Source organism: Hyalella azteca, unplaced genomic scaffold (genome assembly GCF_000764305.2).
Source record: "Hyalella azteca isolate HAZT.00-mixed unplaced genomic scaffold, Hazt_2.0.2 contig16244, whole genome shotgun sequence".
NCBI classification, from domain to species: domain Eukaryota; kingdom Metazoa; phylum Arthropoda; class Malacostraca; order Amphipoda; family Hyalellidae; genus Hyalella; species Hyalella azteca.
The window spans coordinates 23,793-44,803 of NW_025946070.1; the positions used below are offsets into that span (position 1 = coordinate 23,793).

At 37.8% G+C, this 21,011-nt stretch overlaps 2 protein-coding genes across 2 annotated transcripts; both read right to left on the minus strand.

The window, feature by feature from the left end:
* Positions 1–2,441: 2,441 nt before the first annotated feature.
* Positions 2,442–5,434, minus strand: LOC108665821 (transmembrane protein 45B-like). Its single transcript, XM_018152626.2, has 5 exons — positions 4,952–5,434; positions 4,399–4,516; positions 3,801–3,909; positions 3,478–3,594; positions 2,442–3,034 (listed from the first exon to the last, which is right to left on the minus strand). Exons 1-5 carry the CDS (start codon positions 5,298–5,300, stop codon positions 2,738–2,740), a joined length of 990 nt encoding a protein of 329 aa, XP_018008115.1. The 5' UTR covers positions 5,301–5,434; the 3' UTR covers positions 2,442–2,737.
* Positions 5,435–9,282: 3,848 nt separating this feature from the next.
* On the minus strand, positions 9,283–13,769 carry LOC108665830 (transmembrane protein 45A). The gene is made up of 5 exons (XM_018152634.2): positions 13,239–13,769; positions 12,642–12,759; positions 12,032–12,140; positions 11,256–11,372; positions 9,283–10,872 (listed from the first exon to the last, which is right to left on the minus strand). Exons 1-5 carry the CDS (start codon positions 13,594–13,596, stop codon positions 10,579–10,581), a joined length of 996 nt encoding a protein of 331 aa, XP_018008123.1. The 5' UTR covers positions 13,597–13,769; the 3' UTR covers positions 9,283–10,578.
* Between the last annotated feature and the right edge of the window lie 7,242 nt (positions 13,770–21,011).

The window sequence follows — 21,011 nt, forward strand, 5'->3', positions numbered from 1 at the left end:
TTGATGGTACTATGGGTTTTGAGCGTTTTCTTCCCATTGCGATGTACCGTTAGCTTCTACTGCATTTCACAAAGGCGAAAATCTGCGCCTTCTCGTCCTCTGTGAGTCTTGTCCCCTTTGGTATCTTTTTTACTTGGAAAAAATATAAGTGACGACACTGAAATACACCAGAAGTGCCCTAAATAGCGAAAATCAGAATATTCTTTATGTTGCTGTACTTTTTAAAGTGAAAATATTTCAGAAATATACTAAAATGGAAAAAAACCTATCGTGGTCTCATAACTATTTCCACCTAGGTTCTTCTAATTTTCATAATTTCTTCTCATATATTTTGAGAAAATTATTTATTTCGCATATCGTCGGAACCGATTTTAAGCGTAGTTTAACGTCGTATAATTAGAATTACGTATTTTTTGTACAAGAAAAAATATTTGGAGAAAACTGGGTGGTCGCATAGCCATTTCCGGCACTGTAAATAAAGGTTTAACTGGAGCTAGGTTATCGTCTACTGTCTAATCTTTGTTATAATATCGAAGAATTTTCATTTGGCTATTTTTATTTATTAAATAATATTATTTATTACCTAATATTATTTGTTAACTAATATTATTTAATACCTTTTATTTTTTTATGAAATATGAAATTTCATTTCTTCTAAGCGTGCAATTGAATACCAAAATCAATGAATTATCAGAATGAAAAGTTACGTATTTTGAATTTTAATGTGTCTATATAAATAAATAAAAGGTTCAAGAAAGTTTTTTAGTGGATGTGTTCGAAGCCTATTTAGAACTCACTTTTAATCTCTTTTCTTATATTTCGTAGAACAATAACAAGTGCATTTTCCCTCCAAATCATTCTTTACATATCATATTCGACATATTTAAATCTATTATTGTCCAGATTCTGTAGTTCAGTCGATACGGCTCCTTACACTGACACGGTGCTAAAATAGCGGGTTGATCTTTTTTCCATTCTACGTCCACTTATTAAATTTTTTTTGCATTCCAAGCGAGTCGCATGAAAAACAGTCAGTATTATCTATAATTTACGACCAGCGTGCCCCTAAAATAAAGGTCGAACCCATTTTTACGTTGGTGTTCGAACATCGTATTTGTTTTTTACAGTAGAGATAGAACTTTGGCGACGTCTTACAGCAAGGTCAGAATGTTGATGGAATCTAGCGGCATGGTAGCTGGGAAAGAAATTTCTCTGTACGAGGTGATGATTGTCCAGCGTTTATGTGATGTGACTCGTTCATTCAACTTTTGAACCGAGTTACGTCGTGACGAATATTCTTGATTCCACACTCACAGAAACGAGGGAATCTTCGTCCAAATACCGATGCACTTTTGCCCTTGTTTGGGTCATCTTAGTTTGATATGGCAAAGTGCGTATGCTTGTTGCGTGCGCAAAGCGTCTCATAATTTGGACAGTATGAGTCATTCTTTTTCTGAATGCACTCTCACATTTGCCAACATTGCGGCGAGAACCTCGTGAGCTTAAGGTAGTAGATAGGCAATTGAATTATCTCAATAGATGCAGAGGGTCACTTAACCCTTTAACGTAAACCGAAGAGCATTTCAATAGAAACTATTTCGGACAGAATCATGTATCGATTGTGGCGTTGGGTTGTTTAATTTGCATTCCAAAACATTCCCAAGAGAGAGGTTTAATTGGCCGTAACGGTGGACTAAAAATCAAATTCGCGACGGAAGAATTTAAAACCAAAACAACAAAAGAAACGGTAAAATTTTTAAGCATGTACTATTGTACATGTAAACTTGAATTATGATTTTTTAAACTGGTTCTTATCCTCAAACAACAAAAGAGTACGCTGACAATGCAAAAAGTTACACAAATTTTCACATTAATGCCCGCCACCTTTCTGTTTTCGCTATGCGATCTAGTTATTTAATTCGCTATTTTAATTTTGAACAAGTACGAGACTTGATTGTTTTCACAAGAAGCCAAGATATAAGTGATAATCAGTTGGGCCTTTCTTAAATGTTGATCAATGTAGGCATAATAAACAAAATTAAATAAATAAATAAAATCTCATATTTAATGAAATAAAAGTTGATCCATCTGTTGCTTCTCAATTAAGTGCAGCTCTGAATGGTCTGGAAGCCACAGTCCCACATAAAAGCAACATCAATGTTATCTGTAATGCTGCATCCATAGAATGTTGGCATGGATGACGTTCCTTACATGACATAACATAACATAGTGATGTCGGCGCTAAAAAGTAGGTCTGATGTGGCCTGTCGCCGATTCTTGAACTTTTCGTGACTTGTTTACAGAAGATCTAAAATCGTGTCATTTGACCGGATCTTTTCAAGACTGACGATAGTTTGAAATAGCTACTGGACTTCCACCGGGTTCGACATGGTGCTAGGCATTTCAAGTCTGAACATTTATATTTCCATAGCTTTATCTAGTCTGTTCTTGAACGCGTTCAAGCGTTCTAGTTCACTTAAACGCGTTCAAGCGTTCAAGTCAAGCGCCAACGCGTTCAAGCGCGTTCAAGCGCCAACGATGTAATCAGGGAGGCTGTTATAGTACTTTCCTTATGGTACTTTATCAGGCGCAATTTTTCAAAGGCTCGCTAACTCAAAGAAATGCTTGTGCTGGTCATCAACAGTATTAGGTCTGCCTTGGCAAATGGGCGTATCGCATTAACACACTGTTCGTGCTCTAATGTTTGTCTATCAGAAACGTGAGCTCTAAGCTTTCCCTAGCATTCGCCATCGGATTCTGAAATCAGCGGCTTCCCCGGATCAATGTTTGGCAATGAATTTATTTGACTCCGCATATCCGACTTGTTTAAAATCCGACTGATGGTGTGCGCATCCATACAATTTACTCGCAAAACAATGGAATAATTCATCATCAATGTGCCAATAATGGCTAACGCAATATTGACGGCAAATAGCGTTGTTACCAGCGCCATTTGTGGTCGGCTGTTGTCATCCCAAGTTGGCATGAACGATGGAGGGTACAAGATGAAGCCTCCCGTGAAGAACCATTGGCCCTGTAAATGCACGTATGGTTAGTGTTGCCAAAATTCAGTTAATGCCGACAGTTTGTATGTATGTATGAAGTGATTCTGATTTAATAGACCGACATAATTATTGGTCCTAATTAGGTGTAACTTGAAACTGTAACCGAAATTAAAAAAAAATTGCATTGACCTCAAGATGAAACCTGCCATTATACGGTGCCAGCAATAATTATTTAGGAAATTTTCAGTACAAGTAATAAGAAGAACGGGATCAAATTTTGAGTTTTTTGTATGCAAGATTAACGCTTAGCGTGCATTTGTGAGGGTCACATACTAAAATATATGTAGCTCAATGATCAGAAGTGAACTTGACGTCTTAAGATCGACGAACAGGAAGGTTAAAGTTTGATAAACTTGGGGTGCGTAAATGTTGACATTTTACTTTATGTTTTTCAAATTAGTTTCAGTTTTACCTGCACTAAAAAACTTGAAGCTCTCGCAAGGCAGATTAAAACATTGCGCCGCGCAGCCATCTCCAGCACCAGAAAACCGGCCGACACCGTAACAGTGTACACCAGCAACATGTGTATCTATGAGAAATTTTAGACAGACGTCTATATCAAAACAGGCGAGATTTTCAGTAATATCAAGCAATTGCAGCTCATAAAATTTGTTCAAAGTATGAAGAACTGTTTTAATTTAAGGGGAGTTCAGTTAAAAGACGAGGGCAAAGTGCATAGAGCAAACAGTATCTATAACGACGGTTTTAACAAAGAATTAAGTCTATTTAATTTACCTTGGCATTGATTGGTCCCCGACCATCGATGTGGCCCTGGAACATCAGCGCCTCCACTATGCATGCGACGATCATCGCCGCGTAGTCGGAGTCAGCAGGGATGGGATGCCTGATAGGTAATGATAAGTTCCAAATTAAAATTAATTTATAATTATTTAGCAAGATTCACTTGTTATTAATGTAATGTTAAGAGGTAAGAACATATATTTTTGAGAAAAAATTTTTCCAACGATAAATGATGGATAACTTTTTAATAAATAAGTTTTTTTAGTGATAAGCAGCAGATAAAAGCAAAAAAGTTACCGTCTATTAATCAAGGTTTATCGTCACTTCAAGCAGTCGAAGAAATATATGTACACGTCATGTGGGCTAGAACAAGTGGATTCATGTGACAGGTTTTGTAACTCCTCCCTTTATGCTCAGCCAGTCTAGAAAAGAAGCTACATAACGTCATAGTGACGTGTGTTAATGTGAAATTACTTGACACTTTACATAGTGCTTTAAAGAATAAAAAAAATCGTCAACACTGAAATTTTTTGCTCGAAATTTACATTTTCATTTACTTTTCGATACTTTAGATTTGGAAGACATGATTTACTTGCGGCACACGAGGATGTGAATGAAGGCAGCGAGCCCGTAGAAGAAATAAATGCACATGTGATGCGTGTTGGACATCACAACGAACTCGCCCCCTCTGAACCCCCAAATAAATTCACCTGCAACCAGACGGCTGTTCAAGACTTGAATTATTTATTATATTCTACAGTCAAAATTTTGTTACATGAAACTCGTAATTCATAGTTGATTATTTAGGCAGCGATATATACGTTGATCTTCAGCTTCACAATAAATGTCATAAAAAGGATAACGAATCAAGAACTGGCTTGATTTAAAACAGACATCGAATAAATGAAAATCTCTCATATCTTTGAATATTTGAAAAACATTAGCTTCGACCATTTAGTGATCAGGATCATGTATTTTTTCCGACCTTTTTCATTACAGCTTTGGACATTTTATCATCGCTTGGGGAAACATCATGAACTGCATATTCAAATTGAAGACAATTAAATTAAACTATCAATAACGTGAGTTAGAAGAACAGGACCAGGAACTAAAATAAGAAATAATTCGAATGTAACCTTACTCACCAATGAAAACAATAATAGCGCAGACGAAGGCGATGATGGCGTCCACTGAAACGTTGGTGCAGTGGCAAGCGTAATAAGTCGAGAAGAGGGTGTTTTTATGACTAGATTTATAACTTCCTTTGCCAAGCAGAATGGCTCCTCTCCTTGCAACGTGATACTTGTAAAGGATACTGTAGGTCCAAAACAAGCCGAAGAACATGAACAGCAAGCCCGGGATTACATGTCCAGCTAATGTCCCTGGATCCAGCAGCAGAGCTTCCAGGGCTGAATGGGTCATACCACCACGTCCAATTGCTTCTGGATGCATGGAATGATTTGAGACTGGTCCTTTCCCAATACTGGGATCCATTGTACTAATAGTTTATTACTGAGGAAAAACAAAGTGTATTTAGACGCAATGTTTCAGATACTTACGAGAAATAACGTTTTCACAGAGTCAAAGGTTTATATGCGATTTTAGTTTCGAAGGAACAGACAGAACAGAAAGACAGAACAGAAAGACAGAACAGAAGATAAACAGAAGATTCGAAGATAAACAGAAGTGAACATAAAATTTGACTTCTGTTGAAGATAAATCTGATCGGTTTTTATATTTGGATCAATTTTCAAAATTTGGTATGTAGATATATAATGTAAATTTGTGAGACAAAATAATTGTGACTAATATGTTGGCCGGATAATTTTGCATTGGGATTCGTCAATTCAATTTGCTAATTAATGTACTAAAGATTGGTTACGTGTTTATTAAAGCTGTTGTACGTAGCAATAACTTGTGACGACAAAGCAGCATGCCACGACCAGTTTTAAATTGGTTGTGCCAAGGTTTTAGATAGGATAATTTGCATGCCATTTATTTAGTCAATTATAGTTAAATAAAAACCTCCTTAAAAAAAACCTTATAGTTAAATAAAAACGTAAAATTCTAGGTACAAGTGGGCACATGAATGTACGTATTTTCAAATGCAAAAAAAAAATCTTGATAATTATATAGGATTTATATAATTTTTTTTCTTTATGTGTTTCGTTTGTCGAAAACTTTTTCTGAGAACTATGGCTCCTAAATTACTAAAAATTTTGTATAGCCTGTGGTCTGTACACGCAGACCATAAAGAGAAACTGAAAAAGTATATTTTTCAATGAATGCTGCAAGGCGAGATTGGGCCAGTTCGGCGGCACATCTTTATTAATTGCGCATGTAACTGGAATGAAGATTCGGTTCTCTCATGGCCATATCACCAAATTCGATAAGAAATTTTACAGAGAGCGTCTCACATATGTTGTTTCCTATAATATTGACGCTCTATTACAAAACAGAGATGTCAGACCCCTACATTATAATAAATAATTGTGGTTGAATCACTGGTGTATTTCAACCACAGAAGATACTCTCGAAGATGACGGATGTGTTTCTTCGATGAGAATTTTTTCTCATCTATTAATTATCATCGTTGAACATTATTTTTTCTCCCCGAAATGCCATGGACTAAAACGAACGCGGTCGTGTACTTATCGTGAGCGTTCTTCATTTATGAATAAGTAATTTTTAGGTCAAATAATGGGATCAAAAATTTTCAGCCAGTCAGCCATTTTTCCTTTGAGGTAGAGTGTGCAGTCGCGACACAGACCGCATATACAGTTGTCTCTTATACACATCTAGATGTGTATAAGAGACAGNCTACCACTGAGGCATTCAAGTAACTGCAGAGGAACTCTGCAGAACTTCTATATAAGTGACAAGAACCCGTCATCCAGACTATGCCCTTGAAATTTAATGCACAAGAAATTGGAGCTGGTGAGATCAAGGAGGTGCCACTCTAGGACCTGTAGGTAGGCCCATATAGCTAGAAGCTCCCCGGGGAGTGCGCCTATATATAAGCTGATTCTTAATTTCATTTTACAACTTACGACTACTTGAATATAATTTGTCAAAATGCAGAATTATTAGTGAGACATTCAAGCATGCATGGTGCCTACAATCTACTGTCTCTCTTTCTCACCTTGACCTGTTTGAATAAGATTAGAATAAGATCTGTTGGGGCACTAAGCTGAACATTTGAGGCAAAACATTTGTCTCTCATGAATATTCATCCTCAGTACATAATGCAATATTTAAAATTACCAAATTATTAACTTGGTTTGGAGTTAATGTACTTTTCAATTTCTAATATTTATGTCTCATTTTATATGTTTAATCTTTAAGAGTGCGAATTATTTTAAGATAAATTCGAATGCTGTTACCTGTATATGCGTAATTTATGCACCATCATTAAGCTCTATTGACTGGTTAATGCCTCATATCCTCACTGGATTGAAAGTTGAAAAACATCATCAACGTCGAGCATTTCTGCGGCCAGTATTGTGGATTTTACTCAGGCTTATTTCAGGGACCGAGAATTTCATGAAGACTGTGGAAACATGAATATGAAATTCTGGAAATAAACTCATAACAGTATTCCGGTCAAATTAAGATCTTAGAACAGTTTAAGTTTCGGCTCAACTCTTACTCGTAAGTTATTCGGTGATACGTCCTTGAATTCGCCTCGCAGGAATCACGAGTATTTCTCTAACTACTGTACAAATTTAAATGAAACTTTGCACACGATTTTTTCAGAATCTTCTACTCAAACTTAGACTGTGTTATTACGTTTCATTTCTATTTTTCCCAAGTTATACGATTCGAGCAATTATGATTTTTCTTATTTGTTAAACTCTTGTAAGTGAGAATATACCTAAGTTCATGATCAAAAATTTGAAATTAATTTCAGGTCTATGCATCAATTTCATTGCATAAAAAGTGCTCATCGATAAGCTTCCGGAATAGCAGAAAGTTTATGACTGAAGATAAAGATGAAAAAAATCACTACCAAAGCATGACTGCAGGACGGGACGATTCTGATAAGTCCGAGTGTAAAATTTCACCGACACTTCATCTTAATTTAGGTTGCGCGTTATTTAAAGTATCATTTTACGCCAGTATAAAATATTCATTGTTGAACGATGTCTCTAAATATAACCACAAGGGCAATGCTAATGCTACGCGTTACATGGTTCTTGCGTTCAAATGAGAAAGTTCGGTCATTGATTGCTTCATTTTGCCATAGAGGAGAGTCACCAATTTCCAGAAAAACCAATGACAAAATATTTAGAGGCAATATAACTCTAGAATGATAAGTACTCCGACCATGCATCATCGAATGGACATAATGATTAAACAAGAAATCACTAATGTGCTCCTAACATTTATCTCCAAAATTAAAATTCTCAATTTATAGCCGATGGAATTTGTAGTGTAATTTTCAGCAAAAGCAAGGCGATGTAACGACTATGTAGCGACTTGAGTTATTATCTCTCGCTAATTTCTGTGAACTTCATAATTTTAATTCATTTATTAAATCTTCAAACTCGTTGATCACTTATGTCTGTAACTACTGTTAAGCTCATTACCTAAAATTCACTACATAGTTTGCTAATTTCAGTAACACATAATTGTATAAAATTCAACAAAAAAATGAATTTCCAAAGTTCAACTTCAAGTGTTGCAAAACCTTCACCTGCTTGATAATGAAAATTGTATTTTCGATGAGTTGCACTCCATTAAAATGTCATTTGGTAACCTGCTTTTTGATATCCTGCATGGCGCCAGCGTAGAAATTTTGTTCGACTCATTGAAAAAACGAACATAAAAATTATTAATAAAAAGCATGCTCTGGTTTTCAATCAAACTTGCAAAAAAGAAAAGCTTTTGCCGAACCATCCCAATATTCGAAAAATACTCTGAGTAGCTACTTCTGTACGAACCTGCATGGCTGACCCAACCATCGTAGAATATAATTTTTAATTTTTATTATTCCATTGTAATTATGGCGATAATTTGAAATTTTAAGCCATTATTAATTATGATATCATTCTATTTTTATTAAAAGTCCTATATTGTATGTTTGATATTCGTGTCACAAGCTATAAGGAATTTTCTACGGAGCATTCTACTCCCGTGTACATATTATTTGTACCTTTTAGGTAGCACCAGAGTCGACAAGCTCAGGCAAAACTCAGTCTTTAAACAGCACCTGCCCAAAATGGTCAACAAATTGGGAACGTAATAATTAAATAACGTAAGAACAATTTAATGGTCGGTTAACCGGAATAAAACCTTAAAATGGTTAAAAATTTCAACAACCCCAAATTTGCCCCCAAAATGGTCAACTTTTGGTTTCAGAAACCGTTACTATCATCAACGAGTTTTCGTTCCGAACAATCCCCCGAACAAAGAGCCATATTCTTATTATTATAATGATAATAAAAAAAGAAACCGAAATAACATTTAATACAAATATAAACCATTTCAAAACTGCTATCATTTTAAAATTTTCATAATAAGATAACGGAGAAAGTAACAAGCTTCAACCAAGTTCCAGTTTTTGCTCATCGCATCCAGCCTATGCGCAAGTTTTTACAACACAACGATTAAGCGATGCAGGGACTCAACGCAGCGCGGGTGCAAGCTCTTCCAGGTTTGAGGAGCGCTCGAAGATATGTCGAATTTGGATGAAAAACTATCCTAAAAAACAGGGAAGCCACAGTTCTCGAAGAAACTTGAAAAACCTGGTTAGTTTTCATAGGATATTCCCATATTTATTCCAGCATTAATTTTTGTCGAAGGACAAGTATAATACTGGAATTTACGCGATACATTACATAGTTCATTTTGCAGGTCTTACCTATAAAAGAATTTAATTTGATAAAATTATAATATTTACTAAATGGCGTTGCCTAATGCCTTAGAAACCTAAAAAAGTCTTCTAATGTAATCTTCGTTACTGGATTAGACTTAGGCGAGTCTTTAACTAGAATTTTTACAAGGATTACCAACGAGTGATTTCAAATATCGTGAACAAAACTGTTCCGTATGGTGTGATCTCCGTTTTTTTAGTTATTGCATTATACATCAGTGATAATGCCAATGTCATATGGTGCGTGTTTATCTTGGCTTCCTTAAACAAAATATTTCTCAGCATGAGAAAAAATTTTTATGGACTATGCTGGCTGCTGCACACGTGCCTCATATGCACTTCTTACACATAAATATACATCTCTCTGTCGACATAAATTCTTGAATTTGCCAATATCCTTGACGCCCTTCTTCGTGCAATAATTACTTTTTTGAACCCAAATAGGTCGAGAAGCCATTTATCTTATTGTACCATGATAGATGCAATATTTTCCGTCAAGATTTTTCAATACGTTTTTTGCAGGCTGGCATGGCATGAGTTTTTTTTCAGGTTCTGTCTGATCACTGCAAAAATTACTCGTTGATATTTAAGTTTATTGAATCTCAAATTCAGTGTAATGAGTACATTCGTGTAATTACCCTTAACATATAACTTAAAATTACATTTCAAAACCGTGACGAATTTTAAGTGCGTGGAATTAGTACTGCATAATATGTTAAATAAAATACTCTATAAATAACAGCACAGTGAACGAAACTAGCTTATATATTTTAGTTACCTTTTATATAATATTTCATTTTGCACGAATCTACTTTAATCGATTAAAGATTATTAATGGCTATTCGTATTTTTGCCTTATCACTACGTCTCACAAAAACATGAACAGCCAAATATTTTCTAGCACTCACAATCGGAATCAGAAATCAGAGGCTTCCCAGTTTCATTATTTAACAACGTATGAGGACCTCTCTTTTCAGAATTGTTCAAAATCCGGCTTATGGTTTGCGCGTTAATAGAGTTTACGCGCGACGCTACGACGTAATTAATTGCCAGTGCACTTACACATGTCACAGCAATGTTGACGACAAATAACGTTGGTAGCAGCGCCATTTGTGCTCGGTTGTGGTCATCCCAAGTTGGCATGAACGATGGGGGATACAATATGAAGCCTGCCGTGCAGAACCAATAACCCTGGACAGAGTTTTTTAATGTTAAGGTTTATTGAGAAGATTTTAATTCAATTTAAGACGCTGTTGATAACATACTTCGTTAAGCTATATGGCTCTCCTGAGATGGATCCCAATATCTGAATTCTGGGTATTAAAAGTGATACGAAGTGCAAAGAGTATGCTTGCTCATGTGCAATGTATAAATAAGATTAATATGGTCCACATATGTGCAGGGAAGCATTCTACACTAAGAATCGACGATTGCTGAATATATTAGTCGATTACTAGCGACATCATCAACTTCAAAATGTTATAACCAATTAGCTCACCTAATTGATAAATATCCAACTTAATTAGATGAGGATTCACATATGAAAAATAATATATTTTGGGTCTTATTTTTACCTGGACTAGAATGCAGAAGGTTCTTCCAAGGCTGGGAAGAACGTTGCGAGGAGCAGCCAACTCCATTAGCGTGAACATTGTTGTCAGAAGAATAGCGTACACAAGAAACATGTGTACCTGGAAAAAGATTGTAAATTTATCTAAACTGGATGTACTCCACTACATCATATCATATCAAAGGCTGGTATGCTGAGATGTACAACAACCCACAGCCTTAATTATGCAGCCCCAGCACAACTCTATCACTAATTACAAATTTTTACAAGAAACTCGATCCAAAATGACATTAGTCCTTTGAGTTAGTTCATCGTTTACCTTCTTGAAAATGAGTAATCTGTCTTAATTTTTTAATTGAGCTAAATAATTTTGTTAACGCTGTATATCGATATATTCTGCAAATGGTTTTTGAAGCTAGCTGCGTCTTCCTTTCACACATTTTTCATTCAAAAAAGTATTTATCATAGTATTTTACATCAGCGTCTAGCTGTTTTTCAGCCTTTTGAAAACTGACTTGCGTGTTTTTAACCCACATGACAGTGATCAGGTTTGCGTGATTATGAGATGATTACGAGATGAATGTGAAGTTTAACCTGAATTTTAATTTTTAAATGAAAGCTTGAATTTGGTCAACTCGTCGCTCGCTTTCAACGACTCTCGTTGCTCCCTGACCTTGAATTTTAATTTTTAAATGAAAGCTTGAATTTTGCAGCGTACGTGAATTTGGTCAACTATCAGTGATCGTCGCTCGCTTTCAACAACTCTCGTTGCTCCCTGACCTGAGCATTGATCGGTTCTCGACCGTTGACATGGCCCTGGAACAGCAGCGCCTTGACGATGCATGCGACGATGAACATCGCGTAGTCGGAGTCAGCAGGGATGGGATGCCTGAGCATCATCGGTGCAAAAATGGCAATAATTACGGAAATTTTAACGATTATTTGAATCTTAATTTTGAATCTTAACTCAAATCCAAGAATCGCGAAGAACAATTGAATGAACGAAATGTCATTCATAACTTTTATGCAACGGAAGTATCACATGCTTGTTAAGAAATCCCTGTTTTAAAGCCTATATCTCAATATGAAGTAAGAGTAATCATTTTGAAATGTGTCGTTGGTGACCTCCTATGGGAAAGTATATAAAATGGAATTTTTTCCATTCTGTTGCTATCAGAGATTTTTTTTTTGTCGTACCACCTGCTCTGTTTATTAAGCATCAACTAATCAATCAGAGATATAATGAAATGAGAAAGAAATTTATTTAACCATAGTTCGCCGTCAAATAGTAAAAAATAATTTTTTTAAATTAATGAAAAATTTTTTCGAACGTTTAGACATAAATATTTATTTATTATGCAGAAATGGATGCCTAAAAGACACGACTTACTTGCGGCACATGAGGATGTGAGTGAGGGCTGTCAGCCCGTAGAAGAAATACATGCACATGTGATGCGTGTTGGATATCACTACGAACTCGCCTCCACTGAACCCCATTATGATTTCACCTGCAACCAAAGAAACAGTTTAGGGCTTCATATTTTCCACGCAAAATATCGTAAATAACAGCCAAATTCAAATGGAAAGTTAGAATTGAGAGGAGAATTTCAGATTTCATTTTTTTGCTATACTGTCTTCTTGATTTTCACGACTGAACGAATAAGTTATGGTTTGTAACTAATATCGTAAAACATGATAAATTTTAAGTAAAAGTGCCAGTGGCACGAAGAAGAAATACGTTTAGGCACACTTATTAACAACGGTAATTTGAACGAAAAGAGGCCATTTTTAGGCTAGTTTGGACTCCTTCGTTTCTTTTGAAACTCCTGAAATTAAAATACAAATATTGAATCATGATCATGAATAAAACCGGATCAAGATTTTCGCAATCATCTATAAACCTAACAGGAAATCATGCCCTCTTTCAGAAACAATAATCAGGGTTAGAATGACCTAGTTTGCGAGGCGCAAATTAATAAATACTCACCAATGAAGCCAAGCGTTGTACAAATCACCATGACGTAGGCTTCGACTGAAGAATTAGTACAGTGGCCAGTGTGGTGCGTTGAAAAGAGCCTGCTTCTATAATGCAATGTGTAATTGCTTCTGCCAAGCAAAATAGCTCCTTTTCTGGCCACGTGGTACTTGTAAAGGATGTTGAAGGTCCACAAAAAACCGAAAAGCAGTAACATTAAACCGGGAATAACATGTCCGCCTAATGTACCAGGATCCAACAGCAGCGCTTCCAGTGCTGAATGGTTTAAACCACCGCGTTCGATTGCTCCAGGATCCATTACATGCTGTCCGTTCTCATGTACGAAATCCACTGCCGCTTGCTCCTCCATAATGGCGAGGTTCTAACAGGAAAATTTCCCGCAGCGGGACTTTTGTTCTTAAAGAGAGAATGACAAAGATTTCCTCCTGCCTTATATGGTTAAACAAAATAATTTATATCTTCATGGAATAAATAAATTTGAGGAGATGAACTCTGATATCTAATGACTGGGGGAGATTTATACTGGAATAAAGAAAAACGAGCTTAGTGAGTCACAACCTTTCTCACTACCTTATTCATTAATTGTCCCATAAATTTTAACTGTTACGTCAAACAAAAATTAACTAACGCCTCTCAATATCTTAGTAAATCTGGATTATACAAATTTAACACGCATCCTCTTTCAACAAATCTCACACTAGCACCCCACTTAAAATGTTGCTGCACTCAGAGATGTTAATCTAAGATGCAAATATTCAAGATAATTTGCTTAAAATTATAAACCCTTGATTCTATTGCAAAGCTATAATTAAACGAAAACTTTCATATTATTTTTGGTACATATTCCTCGAGAAAAATTAGACTCAAAATGATACCCATATTAACTTTATTCAACTTTACAGTGTTATTTAGTTTTCATGCAACTAATCTACGACCTACTTCTACCACAAAACCAATTTTCAGAATTTTTTGTGAGTTAATGAAAAGTTGTGAGTTGAAAAATCCCTCTGAATTGTTATCTCCGGTGCTACTTCTGCCAAAATGTGCGCCAACATGTTTGATTAATTGTCGGAATTTTTTTCGCCTGGAGGTATTCAGCTATGCTTGAATAGAAGCATTTCGGCAGAGAGTTTCTGTTCAATAGAACAGAAACCTTTCAACTGCTTTAGGTAAAAGCTCGTAGTAATATTTTTTATATCTCGAACAATAACATTGAAATTATTTTGACATAATTATAAATGTATATGATAAATTGTATATAAAAATACGTACATTTTTTTACTGTCATGTTTCAATTATACTTGAAGTTAATTTCTTAAAAATATAGGAAGCATTAGGGGCAATATATGTTATGGGCAACGATCCAATGGGTATCGTTAAATTTAACAGAGCACATCATTTGTCAATCAACATTAACAAACTTGCTACTCTTAACTCACGAAATGGAAATTTTTTCATCAGCTTGAGACTTTCTTCATGATATTCCTGAGTTTAATACGGTAATTTATCGTTGAAATCACCACTTCGACTTTAAAAAAGATAATGGGAGAATAATTTAACCGATTCCACTTAAAAATTTTGTAGACGCAACCGTTGTTTGAATTTAGTATTAAGCTTTAATTTCATTGATACGATTCATTTTTCGGGAATTAGCAGGAAGATTGTCCTGTGACATAGCAAAAGCTGAAACGATTTTGAGGCAAGAGACGCTTTTCGAGCTCCTTTCCACACTGTGGCACTCATATGACTGGAGGAAAATTCTGCACGTACTCTGGGCGCTGGAAAATACCAGCGCCCTCAAGGTCTCTTCGTGGCAACTAGTTGGTGACCGACTACTTGTGCTCCCTTGGAAGCCTCGGACCAGCAGCCTCCAACCGTGGATTAACAGCCGTCGTGTTGTGAGTGTCGCTAGGAATTAGTGACGTTTCTTTTTTGTCTCTGTCTCTAACTTCCTATTGTACACACGACTGCAATCCTATCATATACCTGTGTTTTCGCTCCCCCATCCCCATATCCTCATGCCCCCTCACCCAGGGGGCACTTCTGCCCCGAACCCGACGGACTCGTCCCAGAGGGCTAAGGGCTCCACTACTAACCAACCACCACGACCACGACTTCCATCTGTATCATCACGTCACCCTCCCTCATCCTCATCGAAATCATCACATCAATCACCAAGCCCTCATGAACGCTCAAGTCTTCAAACCTATAGAATCCAACTTTAAAATCGACCTCAGACTTCCCACCGTTCGACCCAAAATCTTCCAAACTACATTCAAAGAACTAGACGCCCCACTTATTCGACTAACCGACACTGCTTCAGGATTTTACGCAGTGACAGACGACGCATCCGCAATCGACAAACTGACCTTCAAAAAAGCGACTGAACTGTTCAACAAAATTAATCTGACGCCAATCATTTCACCTGACTACTAACGTGCGAAAAGGACAATCTTTGTTAGACAACTGGCCAAAGACGTAGGTAGCCACAGCCCCGCCGAAATCAAACAAGAGGTCTTAACCCAACAGAACTGGCTACACATTCAAGACGTCATCAAAATAAAACACTACACACACTTCATCAAAATAATCATCACAGACACCACGATAGCACAACGGATTCTCACCCACGGATTTTACATGTACAATACCAAAATCACTCCATCACAGTGTGAGCAAGAACATTACGCACACACCTTCTCATCTGTTACAAATGTACAAAATTGAAGATCACCCAACCCACCAATGCACCTCAATTACACCATCATGCTCAGAATGCTCTGCCAAGGACCACACATACATACAATGCACAAACACATACAAAAAATGTCTCAATTGCCACAATGACCACCGTACACTTGTAGCAAACTGTCCATACCGCAAACAGAAAATTCAGCCATACCGCAAATCCAGCCATACCGCAGCCATACCGCAATTGTCCATCCCGCAAACAGACAGAGACTGAGACAATCAAGACTAAGACCAATCAAACCAACGTCGAAATCGCTTTATATGCAATCCAGCAAACCAACATCCACAACCCAACCTGACATTGACGGACAAGACTTAACTAAAACTGACTGCCATAATATTGGAAGCCCACATTGCCAGCCTCTCCCGCCAGGAATTCCTCACGACACCTTCGCTAACATGGAGAAACTCAACAACAACCACCAAAACGACGTAACACTCCACATTCAACACCCATCACAGTGACCCCCCCACCCTCTCTAAAGATAATACAACACAACGTCCATCACTGGCACAACAACAGATTCATTCATGCAAACATTTACAACCATATAGACCCAGACATGATACTAATTAATAACAACACTTCAACAACACTTAACAACACTTCACTCGAAATATTAAATTACAACGTTCACACCAGCAATAAAGACAACACAATTCACTCCGGTGCTGCCATCGCAATCAAACGCCATATCCCATGCAAACTACACGACAACTTCCATACAGACCTGCTCGCAATCACAATTGACACCCAACAAGGACCCATCACAATAGGAACGACATACATACCACCCCGCACAGGCTACATAAACTACATATAGACTTCCACACACTATTGAATCGGCCTCATCCCGTATACCTCCTAGCAGACCTAAACGCTAGTCACACCACACTAGGGAATTCTTCATCCAACCACATAGGTAAACAATTACACTCACTCATCATCCGGAACAAGTGCATCGACATCAGCCCATACTTCCCAACCCTCATCACACACAACAGCACAACCTCACCAGGCATAGTCTTAACCAACGGCAAAGCATTCCACAACACACACCTACAACCAGGACCCATCGATCACACCGTCAGATCACATTCCAATAATAGCCACAATTTCTGCTAACCCCATACAAATTCCCACTCGCCCCCGCAGATCCTTCCATAGAGCCAACTGGACCCAATACAAACAAACACTATCCCAGTACACAGTGTCCACACAAACAAACCCTGCTTTAGAAGAAATAGATACACATTTAAACAACTGGACACAACACATGCAGGACGCAACCGACACCTCTATCCCCACTATAACACATCGCATCATACCCGGCATCAAACCCACTCACGAAACATTACTCAAACAAACACAATATCAAGCTACACTCCAACAAGTGCAAGTGATGGTCGGTGTGTGTGAACCGACACTCGTAGGGCGTAGGGCACTCAACCGACACTTGTTGGCGTAGGGCACTCAACCGACAACTCATTGCCCTACGCCAACAACTACAAACAGCTTACATATACGTACAAGCACAGACATGGCAGGACCTCATCAACACTTTGGAAACACAAGCAGATCCCAAAAAATTCTTGTCTTCCCTAAAACGCATGCTAGGTTCCAACACCAAACAAACCATACCATACCTCAAACAGAACAACATTCAACACGACACCCCAGAACAAAAAGAACCCATCTTCTGAAAACACTGGCAGGACATATTCACACAGAACGGCACAGACAACGAAGACTTTTAAATAGAACACATTCACACCATACAAGACCAAATCAAGAACACACCATACAAGACATTCACACCATACAAGACCTCATATATCCATACAATGCCGTCGACCTTGCAAGACTCCACCCAGTATAGACTTTCCACCCATTACCATCAGAGAACTACACGTGCACTAAAATCATTTAAACAGAAAGCACCCGGTCCCCCTGGCATCACAACCCTCCAACTCAAACATCTACCCAAAAACATGATACATTACCTTCTATACATATCCAACCACTCCATCTCCGCTAGTTACTTCCCCGACTCACTGAAACAAGCCATTATGATATTCCTCCCCAGACCCAACACATCACAACACCAAGTTCAAAACTACAGACCAATTTCATTACCAGACATACATGGGAAGCTTTTGGACAAAATACTCAACAACAGACTATACGAACACCTCACATCCACAACATACACAACACTAGGCAACACCGCGAACACGGTTTTAGGAAACACAGAGGGACACATACAGCACTGGCCACACTCCACGAAACACTCGCTAACCTCATATATCCATACAATGCCGTCGACCTTGCAAGACTCCACCCAGTATAGACTTTCCACCCATTACCATCAGAGAACTACACGTGCACTAAAAACATTTAAACAGAAAGCACCCGGTTCCCCTGGAATCACAACCCTCCAACTCAAACATCTACCCAAAAACATGATACATTTACCTTCTATACATATTCAACCACTCCATCTGCACTGGTTACTTCCTCGACTCACTGAAACACGCCATTATGATATTCCTCCCCAGACCCAACACATCACAACACCAAGTTCAAAACTACAGACCAATTTCATTACTAGACATACATGGGAAGCTTTTAGACAAAATACTCAACAACAGACTATATGAACACCTCACATCCACAACATACACAACACTAGGCAACACCGCGAACACGGTTTTAGGAAACACAGAGGGACACATACAGCACTGGCGACACTCCACGAAACACTCGCTATAAACACAGCACAAAAACACATTACCGACATAGTTCTCCGCGACGTGACCAAAGCCTTCGATAAGGTTTGGCACGCCGGACTACAACACAAAATCATCAAACTCAACCTTCACCCATCCTTCGCTAAAACACTTGCAGACTATACCTCACTGACAGAACAGCATCCATCAGAATAGGCAACCACGTAGGTAACCCACTCCAACTCCAAACTGGTGTCCCCCAAAGGCCCTGCCTCTCCCCCACATTATACAGCTTCTACACACATGACCTCCCACCACCACTACCCAACACAGATTACATAGCATTTATATGCTATGTAATCCGAATGTAAACAATATATAATAAAAACTCCGAATATGAAACGTACTCTATACCTCACCCTTGTTAGGTCAGCTCTCATTTATCCCTCAATAACTCAATACCCCTACACACACTATCCAAAAACAGCAATATCCAAACTGCAAAAAGTCCAGAATAAGGCACTGAAATGCATCACAGACACACACTGGTCCGATTTAATATCCTCCCAAACACTACACGAACAATGCAACATTCCCACAATAAACACAGTTCTCCACAAACGTGCACGTAAAACCTGGTCCACCATAAAAACGTATGATCCCCAACTCTTTAATCAACTCACATTCCCCCCACACGCCATATAGCAAGGCAGCACCGGCTATTCCATAGCTCAAAAATACTCGCACAAGGTCCCCAACTTCCACCTCTCTACAAATAACTGCACAGCGGACCATGCTGCACCCGGATGGAGTTGTTCTAATCACGGTTGGGTGTAGCTGGTCCAAAAACAAGACAATAATCATTCATGACACCATCGCACGTTACTCACCGAGAGTGACGTACAGTAAAGACGTAACCAAAAACTTAGAATATACCGACCAACCAAAAGTCTACCTCCATCCGAGTCTCCAGCGACTCACCTATCGCCTTCATCTTCATCATCATCAATCACCTTTATCAGCATCCCCCCTTATCATATTCATTAAGAAAAATACAAAAAATAAATAAAAATAAAAAAAGCAAGAACGCATGTACATATGCAAATAGAGTACCACCAACCTCCCATCGCCTACCTTCCTGATGGGTGATGCATCCAAAGCCCCGACGGGTTCCCATCCCCCTTCCCCGGCCCCAAACAACCCCAACCACCTACAACCAACCAAATTATGCGCAATGCGCCTTTTCATCTCCTACTGTCTTTTCCATTTCTCCTGCTTCTTTCTGGCCACTCTGCGCCACCTCTTGTTCTCTTCCACTCTTTCCTAGTGGCACCGCACGCACACACGCCCTCATGGTGCCCCAATCTTTCAGAAAACACAATGCATGTGCGTTCCCAAACGCTTTTTCGATTTTTTTTTTATATTTTTTGATATATGCAAATGAGGTTCCACTGCTACAGTTAATACTAGTTGCCTTGGATAGAACATTTGCCAACAACTCATTAATAGGTCATTGTGGAACATTGACAATGGATGGGACATCCATTATGGAACATTGACAAAATATATTTGGATAGGAAACCATCTATATTACAGCTTTGCAAAAAAAATTATTTTTGTTTTTCTGTAATGGTTTCTCACTTCGTTGTCGTCGCCGAAAGTTCCAACTTCAGTATGGTTAGTTCCTTATACCTTATTTCATAGCATAATTAACCTAGCAAGTGAGCATGAAATGCAGCTCAATAACTTTTATTTGCTCATGTATTTTCCCTGGTTGATAAAAAAATTTACTCAATTATATTACATCCAGCGAATTTTTAGAGCAAATTTCAGTTTTGCAAGAACACAAGTGGCAGCATGACGGTTATGATCAATCATTAGGGGTCTTTAACAAAGTCTGATTAATACATTAACATGATAACCGTATTCGTACATTTTTTAAGGACGCAAGTAATCGTTACTTCCAGTATATTATTCATAGAAGACAAACTATCTAAAATCTAATTTTCTAAACATACTTCGATAATTTTAATATTTCGATTTAATAATGTGCCCTCATCCTTCATGAATCGTTGATTCGTGAAAATATATTGATTCAGATATTATGGAACGATTACCTGAAATATTAAATTGAATTGAAAGTTTGTCGAGTTATTATTTCAACAGCCAATAAAGCATATCGAATATTTTTCGGAAGATGAATCATGACCTGGAAATCCATTATGAAGGAAAAGTATTCGATACTCCTTCAAACGTTACTAAGAATTTTTTTTCGCTTCAGAA

What these genes read in the sequence shown, in the direction of transcription:
- LOC108665821 (XM_018152626.2), bottom strand. Translation starts at nt 5,300, where the DNA reads ATGGATCCCAGTATTGGGAAAGGACCAGTCTCAAATCATTCCATGCAT. An exon ending in CGCTATTATTGTTTTCATTG is followed by an intron (nt 4,517 to 4,951) that starts GTGAGTAAGGTT and finishes GTCTGGTTGCAG; the next exon opens with GTGAATTTATTTGGGGGTTC. An exon ending in GGGGACCAATCAATGCCAAG is followed by an intron (nt 3,595 to 3,800) that starts GTAAATTAAATA and finishes AATTTCTCATAG; the next exon opens with ATACACATGTTGCTGGTGTA.
- LOC108665830 (XM_018152634.2), bottom strand. Translation starts at nt 13,596, where the DNA reads ATGGAGGAGCAAGCGGCAGTGGATTTCGTACATGAGAACGGACAGCAT. An exon ending in CACATCCTCATGTGCCGCAA is followed by an intron (nt 12,141 to 12,641) that starts GTAAGTCGTGTC and finishes GATGATGCTCAG; the next exon opens with GCATCCCATCCCTGCTGACT. An exon ending in GAGAACCGATCAATGCTCAG is followed by an intron (nt 11,373 to 12,031) that starts GTCAGGGAGCAA and finishes ATCTTTTTCCAG; the next exon opens with GTACACATGTTTCTTGTGTA.